This window comes from Passer domesticus, chromosome W, assembly GCF_036417665.1.
Source record: "Passer domesticus isolate bPasDom1 chromosome W, bPasDom1.hap1, whole genome shotgun sequence".
Classification (NCBI taxonomy): Eukaryota; Metazoa; Chordata; class Aves; order Passeriformes; family Passeridae; genus Passer; species Passer domesticus.
In genome coordinates this window covers 1,159,581-1,168,502 of record NC_087511.1, presented here as the reverse complement: position 1 = coordinate 1,168,502, position 8,922 = coordinate 1,159,581, and the positions used below count along the sequence as shown (strand labels likewise).

The following is an 8,922-nucleotide window of genomic DNA, read 5'->3' as shown; positions in this document are numbered from 1 at the left end:
TAATACCATCGGGACATGTGGGGGCCGAGCCTGTTTCCATTGCTGGTGTGACAGGGGGATCACAACAACTGACCCTGGTGGAAGCTGAGGTGAGCCTGACTGGGAAGGAGTGGAAGAAACATCCCATTGTGACTGGCCCAGGGGCTCTGTGTATTCTGGGCATAGACTTCCTCCGGAACGGTTATTACAAAGACCCAAAGGGACTCAGATGGGCTTTTGGCATAGCTGCTGTAGAGGCAGAGAACGTTAAGCAATTGAACACCTTGCCTGGACTGACAGAAAACCCATCTGCAGTAGGACTCCTGAGGGTAGAAGAGCAGCTCGTGCCAATTGCGACCTCGACAGTGCATCGCCGGCAGTATAGAACAAATCGAGATGCCGTGATCCCCATCCACAAAATGATTCGTGAGCTGGAGAGCCAAGGGGTGGTTAGCAAAACCCACTCGCCCTTCAACAGCCCCATCTGGCCTGTGCGTAAATCTGAAGGGGAATGGAGATTGACGGTGGACTATCGTGCCTTGAATGAAGTGACACCACCACTGAGCGCTGCTGTGCCGGACATGCTGGAACTCCAGTACGAGCTGGAGTCCAAGGCAGCGAAGTGGTATGCCACTATTGATATTGCTAATGCATTTTTCTCCATTCCTCTGGCAGCAGAATGCAGGCCTCAGTTTGCTTTCACCTGGAGGGGCGTGCAGTACACCTGGAACCGACTGCCCCAGGGGTGGAAACACAGTCCCACTATCTGCCATGGACTGATCCAAACTGCATTAGAGGAGGGTGAGGCTCCAGAACATCTGCAATACATCGATGATATCATTGTGTGGGGGAAAACGGCAACAGAAGTGTTTGAGAAAGGAGAGAAAATAATCCAGATTCTCCTGAAAGCCGGCTTTGCCATCAAGAAGAGCAAAGTCAAGGGACCTGCTCGAGAGATCCAGTTCCTTGGAGTGAAGTGGCAAGATGGACGGCGTCAGATTCCCACCGATGTCATCAATAAGATCACAGCTATGTCCCCACCAACCAGCAAAAAGGAAACACAAGCTTTCCTAGGCGCCATAGGGTTTTGGAGAATGCACATTCCGGAGTATAGCCAGATTGTGAGCCCTCTCTACCTGGTCACCCGCAAGAAGAACGATTTCCACTGGGGCCCTGAACAGCAGCAAGCCTTTGCCCAGATCAAGCAGGAGATTGCTCATGCTGTAGCCCTTGGCCCAGTCAGGACAGGACCAGATGTGAAGAACATACTCTACTCTGCAGCCGGGAACCATGGCCTGTCCTGGAGCCTTTGGCAGAAGGTGCCTGGTGAGACTCGAGGCGGACCATTAGGATTCTGGAGTCGAAGCGATAGAGGGTCTGAAGCCAGCTACACTCCTACAGAGAAGGAAATTTTGGCAGCCTATGAAGGAGTCCAAGCCGCCTCGGAGGTGATTGGCACGGAGGTACAACTCCTCCTGGCACCCCGACTACCAGTGCTGGGGTGGATGTTCAGAGGAAAGACTCCCTCTACCCACCATGCCACCAGTGCAACATGGAGCAAGTGGATTGCTCTCATCACACAGCGCGCCTGTATTGGAAACCTGAATCGACCTGGGATTCTGGAAGTAATTACAAACTGGCCTGAAGGTGAGAATTTTGGTCTTGCTGATGAAGAAGAACAAGAAGTGACACGAGCGGAAGAAGCACCACCATACAACCAACTGCCGGCAGAAGAAACACGGTATGCTCTTTTTACTGATGGTTCTTGCCGCATTGTGGGAATGAAACGGAAGTGGAAAGCAGCTGTATGGAGCCCCACACGACAGGTCGCAGAAGCCACTGAAGGAGAGGGTGGATCAAGCCAACTCGCTGAACTTAAGGCCGTTCAGCTGGCTCTGGACATTGCTGAAAGAGAGAAGTGGCCAAAGCTCTACCTCTACACTGATTCGTGGATGGTAGCCAATGCGCTGTGGGGCTGGCTGGAGAGATGGAAAGGGGCTAACTGGCAGCGTAGAGGAAAGCCAATTTGGGCTGCTGAAGAATGGAAAGATATTGCCACCAGGTTAGAGAAACTACCTGTGAAGGTTCGCCACGTAGATGCCCATGTCCCCAGAAGCAGAGCTAATGAAGAGCAGCAAAACAATCATCAGGTAGATCAGGCTGCAAGGATAGGGGTGTCAAAGATAGACCTAGATTGGGAACACAAGGGAGAGTTATTCCTAGCTCGATGGGCCCATGATGCCTCAGGCCATCAGGGTAGAGATGCCACCTACAAGTGGGCACGAGACCGAGGGGTGGATTTAACCATGGATAGTGTTTCTCAGGTTATCCATGACTGTGAGACGTGTGCTGCCATCAAACAGGCCAAGCGAGTGAAGCCCCTATGGTATGGTGGGCGGTGGTCCAAATACAAGTATGGGGAGGCCTGGCAGATTGATTACATCACACTGCCTCAAACCCGCCAAGGCAAGCGCTACGTGCTCACAATGGTAGAAGCCACCACAGGATGGTTGGAAACCTACCCTGTGTCTCATGCTACCGCCCGTAACACCATCCTGGGCCTTGAAAAGCAGGTCCTTTGGAGGCATGGTACCCCTGAGAGGATTGAGTCAGACAATGGGACTCATTTTAAAAATAATCTTATTAACACCTGGGCTAGGGAACATGGCATTGAGTGGGTATACCACATCCCCTACCATGCACCAGCTGCAGGTAAATTGGAGAGATGCAATGGATTGTTAAAGACCACCTTGAAGGCATTGGGTGGGGGGTCTCTCAAGAACTGGGAGCAGCATTTAGCCAGGGCCACCTGGTTAGTTAACACTCGAGGTTCCACCAACCGAGCAGGTCCTGCCCAGTCTGAGTCCCTCAATATAGTAGACGGAGATAAAGTCCCAGTGGCCCATGTCAGAGGTTTGTTGGGGAAGACAGTATGGATTAATCCTGCCTCGAGTACAGGCAAACCCATTCGTGGGATTGTCTTTGCTCAAGGACCAGGTTATACCTGGTGGATAATGCAGAAAGATGGGACAACCCGTTGCGTACCTCAGGGAGATCTGATTGTGGGATGATATCATTGTTTGTTAAGCGTGACCACCATTGTCTGTACATTAGATCATACAGACATGAAACAGAAGGAAATATGAAAGTGTCGAAGGTCTGAGCAAGTAAGAATGAAAGAAAACGTGTAAGTGTGGAAGGTTGGAGCAAGTGAGAAGAAAGTTTACGTTGTTCAATAACATGTTCACGATATGGGATAAGGGGTGGAATGTCGTGGGGACAGGACATTTTCATGCTTATTATCCCAAATCGTGGTTTCTGTTCCCTGCTCCGTTTGTTGTGTCTATCGTTTTGTCCTTCCCCCCGCCCCTGCCTGGGGGCTGGGCTTTTTGCATGCTTGCTTGGCCGGCTGGCTGCTTGCTTGCTCTTCTAGCTTTGCTTCTCTTTCTTTTTTTTCTTGCTTTTTTTAGCTCGCTTGTTTTTTCGCCATTTTTTTTTTCTCCTTTCCCCGGTTTCTGTTGTTCCCTTCCTTCCCTTTCCCCCCCCCCCTTTTCCCCCCCGAAGATATCGGACCGGCGCCGGGCAAGGGGCTCTGTCCGGGGTCTGCAAGAGAAGCTTCGTACCCTCCGCAGCGAAGAGAGAAACGGCTCGACCCCTTGGACTGGTGAAACATCTGTTGCCATCTCGGGCTATTTCTCTTGTGCTGGGAGTGTTTTTTTGTTGTTCTTTAATAAACAAGCTTTTTCCACTTCCCCTCTGAAGAAATTCTTCCCGAACCCAGTGGTGGGGAGGGGGGAAGGTGCAGAGGGTTTTGTTTCCTATAAGGGGCTCCTTTGGAGATATTTTCCCCTAATTTGTCCTAAACCAGATCACTTGAGAAGCAAGTAGAAGATGATAAGTTGAGGCAAATTTTATGCAGACAGTTAACTCGGGACAATGCAAACGATGATTGCAGCAGAATTATTGATTCTTTACTGGGAGATCCCTCACTGTCTGACCTTGTAGTTGCTTGCTCAAAGGTTGATTCTGTTGAGCATAAAATGGCTGCTTTGGCAAAAGTCATGAAGTTCTCACCCAGATGTTCTGCTTGTGAAGAATCAGGGCATGGAAAGACAGAATGCCCTCAAACTGCTGGATGATGTGCACACTCTAGGGTAATTTGGATGGGTAAAGTGCCTTGTTATCGTTGTGGTAACTTTGGCCATATTGCTAAATTTTGTAAGTTAATGTCTTTCTCAGGTGGTTGACTAAGTGCAGGGAAACTGGAAGAAGAAGCGAAGGGGTGCGTGGAGACACAAATACCCTGACAACAATCACGAGCCCTGCCAGCACTGCAAAGCTCTCCATTTGTGACCGATACACAGGGGCCACAAGGGGCTTGGCAGGAATTGATATACCGATAGCTGACACAGTGACTATTTTGACAAGAGGTATATGTAAAGTGCCTCTTGATGCCTATGGTCCTATAGGCCAAGGTTTGAGTGGTTTTCTGATAGGAAGATCTAGTAGCACTATTCAAGGTATTAATGTCCATTTAGGTCTTATTGATTCTGATTATGTGGGACAAATTCAGGCTGTGGTGTCTGTTAGTGAACCTCCTGTTGTTATTCAAAAAGGAGATAAGCCTGTCTGGATTGATCAGTGGCCCCTGCCTACTGAAAATCTTCTTGCCCTGTGAGGCTTAGTGACAGAACAATTACGAGCTGGACATGTTGAAAAATCATTTAGCGCATGGAATACACCTGTGTTTGTAATAAAAAAGAAATTGGGTAAATGGTGACTTTTGCACGATTTGAGGCGGATAAACACTGTGATGGCCGCAATGGGTGCTTTACAATCAGGTCTCCCAACACCTACAATGATTCCACAAGGATGGGAAATAGTTATCATTGATTTGAAACACTGCTTTTTTACAATTCCATTCGCTGAATCAGGATAAGGAAAAATTCGCCTTTACTGTGCCTTCTTTAAATCATGAGGAATCAGGCCAAAGATATCAGTGGACCGTTTTGCCTCAAGGAATGAGAAATTCTCCCAGTATTTTTCAATGGTTTGTGGCACAGGCTTTATCTAAGGTCCGAGAGCAATTTAGCTATTGTTATTGCTATCATTATATGGATGATATCTTCTTGGCGTCCAAAAATAAACAACAATTATTGGCTCTCGAACAATGTGCTGTGAGAAATTTAGAAGCCTTTGGGTTGGTTATTGCCCTGGAGAAAGTTCAAAGACAGATACCTTAGAAATATTTGGGGTTGATAATCACCAATACACAAATTGTGCCTCAACCTGTAAAATTGGACATTGAAATTAAAACCACTGTTGATGTACAAAAATTGGTTGGTGCAATAGGTTGGCTTAGGCCATACTTGGGGATAACTAATCATCAACTGCAACCTTTGTATGACTTATTATCAGGGATTACTTCCTCTACCAATGAGAGACATTTCACCACTGCAGCAAAAAAGGCTGTAGAAGAAGTTGAATTGGCCTTGGCATCTAAATTTGTTGCCAGGATAGACGTTTCTGTTGGTGTGCAATTATTTATTTTGAGGGATGATGAGATATCGTGTGGATTGTTGTGTCAATGGAATGATAAATGGGAAGAAAAATTACATATTTTGGAGTGGATACTTTTGTCTTTCAGGTCCCGAAAAACAGCTCCAGGTCTGTATGAGCTTTCTGCAGATATCATTATCAAAGCTCGCAGACGCTGCCATGAAATCTTAGGCCATGATCCTGTAACAATTGTCATACCGGTGCAACAATGGTATTTTGAGTGGTGTTTTCAAAACAATCATGAGCTGCAATCTGCTTTATCTTCCTTTACAGGTCAAATAGCATATCATTTACTTTCTCATCCTATTTTGAATTTCACGAAGAGGATTCCCTTTCAGGGGAAGCAACTTTGTTCTTCTATGCCAGTGGAAGGTGCAACAGTTTTTACAGATGGATCAGGAAGAACTGGAAAAGCTGCTGTAGCCTGGAAGAAGGATGACCGCCGAGAATATGAAGTAATGGTTCAACAAGGGTCTCCTCAGTTAATTGAACTTTCTGCCATACTTTTGGCCTTTACTTTATTTCCTAGTTCTGTAAATATAGTTACTGATTCTGTTTATGTTGCTAATTTAGTGATACAGTTGGATCAAGCTGTGTTGTATAATGTAAAGGAGAAACCATTATTTGATATGTTGTTGAAATTGTGGAGTGTTATTCGTGATCAAAAGCATTCTTATTTTATTATGCACATTCGTAGCCATACATCATTACCTGGATTGTTTGTTGAAGGTAACACCTATGTGGATTCCCTTGTGGCTGCCTCAGCAGTAAAAATGGTGCCTAATGTGTTACAGCAAGTGTAGCCATGATATTTTATGAAAAATCCTTTCCTAGGATTTTTCCCCTCCTGAGAGCTGAGTGCCTCAGGAAAGAAATGTAAACAATAACTATCTGCTGCTGTGGAATGCAACAGGTGCATCGTCCATTGGTCCATGTGGATTGTTTTCAATTAGTGACTAATCACAGCCACCTGTGCCAAGGCTGTGAGCAGTCACAAGATTTTGTTATGCATTCTATTCTATTCTATTCTTGTTCTTTGTAGCCTTCTGATCATCTTCTCTCTCTGTTCTTTTAGTATCGTTTTTTTATATATTATATAACATAATAAATGAGCCTTCTGAGAAAAATGGAGTCAAGCCTCATGTCCCCACACTTGGAGCATCCATCGCAACACAGCAAGCTGTTCTATCTCACCAATTTTTTCATCAGGGTGCTCAGGCACTATGGCAGCAATTTAAATTATCACATAGTGAAGCAAAGTCAATTATATCTTCTTGCCCTGATTGCCATATGTCTCATGTTTCACAATATTACGGTACTAATCCTAGAGGCTTACTCCCTTTGCAAGAATGGCAAACAGATGTTACAAAAATGCCTGAATTTGGCAGTCTAAAGCATGTCCATGTTACAGCTGACACATTTTCTCATGCCATGGTTGCCTCAGCATTGGCAGGTGAAACAGCTCGGGATGTTATTCATCATTTTTGCCACACCTTTTCCATCTTAGGCATTCCATCATATGTAAAGACTGATAACGGCCCAGCATATGTTTCAAAGAAATTGCAAATGTTTTTTCAGGCCTGGGATGTTGGTCGTTCTACTGGTATGCCTCATGCTTTGACAGGCCAAGCAATTATTGAACGTGCCCATGGTGTGTTGAAGCACCAGGTACAAAAACAAAAAGGGGGAATGCAGAGGGAGTTGCCTCAAGTGAGATTAGACAAAGCCGTCTATGTCTTAAACTTTTGGCGTCCTTTACCTGACTTGCAATTGTCTCCTATATTCTATAATTTTTCATCTTTGAATTCAAAACAACCAAAGTTTCAGAAAGGTATTAAGGTATGGGTAAAACATTTAATAATGGGAAAGTGGACTGGCCCAGTGGAATTAGTAACATGGGGAGGATATGCATGTGTTTTAACAGAAAATGGCCCTCCTTGGGTCTCTGCCCATTGTGTTAAACCTTATTTGGAGCACACAGAAAAGAACAGGAAGGGTGTTTCTAAAAATGAGTAGGTAATTGCATTGGTTATTAGGTGGATGGAAGCATGGACCCTCAAAGAATGTGTGGTAAAGATGGTAATTTGAGACAGAGTAAAGGAAGTTATAGGCTTACGCTGAAAATTCAAAATTTAAGTTAGTGGATGTTACTTTTGCTTCTTTTCCTTGAATTCTCTTACAGAGAGGTTGGTAGTACTGAGAAATGTTTCTTGTACCATTTCCTTTTGCAGGGCGCCAACAGTCCCAAAATAGGGGAATTTGGTGTACCTAAGTGAGAAGTGTTGCCTTTGCATAGGGGTTGAATCAGTAGCTGAAGTCCACACTTTGAGTGACTAGGTTGGTTGCCCATTATGATAGCAGCAACCAGTTGTAAAGTTAAGTGGATGCTACTTGGTACTAAGTGGTGACTAGGCAAATGACTTGGTCTCAGATTCTGTGTGGGAGAAAGTTATTTGACTAGAGGTGAAGGTGTCATTCTGCTACAAATGTGTCATTTGGAAATTGCGAGGTCTGTAACAGTATTTGAAGATCTGCCTTTATGTGCCTTGTTTGTATATGAACATTAAGATTGTGAGGGTGTGTGTTGTGGAGTTGGTAGAAGTTGGTTGTTTAAATGAAGAATGGATCCTCCATCTGCTTGGATTTTTGCAAGGCACCTGCAGAATTCTGTAGCAGTTGTATTTGCAGGTCAACTACACAAAGGGGGAATTGTGGGAAAGATGTTTCGTGCTGTTCTTGTGAGCCAGCCAAGGCTTCCTGGAAATAAGGAAAGCCCCGTATCTCTCTCAAGGAACACACCAAGGCTATCACTATGGCAATGAGATGGAAGAGGAAACTTAAAAGATACGGACGTTAGCTGGCTCACAGAATGACGTAGCTCCCTGGTTACCTACTGGGAACTTTGTTTCTTTTTTATTACCAATGGGCAATGTATGTTTCTGTTAGGTAAATGTAAATATCTTGAAAAACTATAAAAGCAACATGTTGCTGTAATAAATCCTTCTCATACACCCTTCTGATGGAGTCTGGGTGCTTTGTGCTGTGTCACACTCTATAGCGACAACTATCACTATCAGGCAATGGGGGATATGGCGTTTTTAGTAATTCAGAAGTAAGTGGAGGAGCAAATGGCCCAGCTTGTCTCCCTTCCAAGGAAGCTGAATATGCTCCTCTCCTTAGTCCCCCTTGCTCCTCAGGGGGTGGCCCAAATAGGTCCAGTAACTCTTGCTTTGGTGTCTCTGCTTGATAAACCTTGTCATGATGGGTACAGCACTGGTTAATTGAGCATGTACTGCAGCATCGCTTAGGTCTCCCTCTATTAGCTTTGTTTTCCTTTTGAAGGGCTAATACCATGGGATCAGAGGGGGCTCTAGTTCCACAATC

The 8,922-nt window shown here is 45.2% G+C and overlaps 1 protein-coding gene across 1 annotated transcript; it reads left to right on the top strand.

Moving 5' to 3' along the window:
• Positions 1–397: 397 nt before the first annotated feature.
• Positions 398–8,554, top strand: LOC135289026 (uncharacterized). Its single transcript, XM_064402411.1, has 2 exons — positions 398–3,643; positions 5,812–8,554. The coding sequence occupies exon 1, from the start codon at positions 399–401 to the stop codon at positions 3,048–3,050; it is 2,652 nt and encodes an 883-aa protein (XP_064258481.1). The 5' UTR covers position 398; the 3' UTR covers positions 3,051–3,643; positions 5,812–8,554.
• The last annotated feature ends 368 nt before the right edge of the window (positions 8,555–8,922 follow it).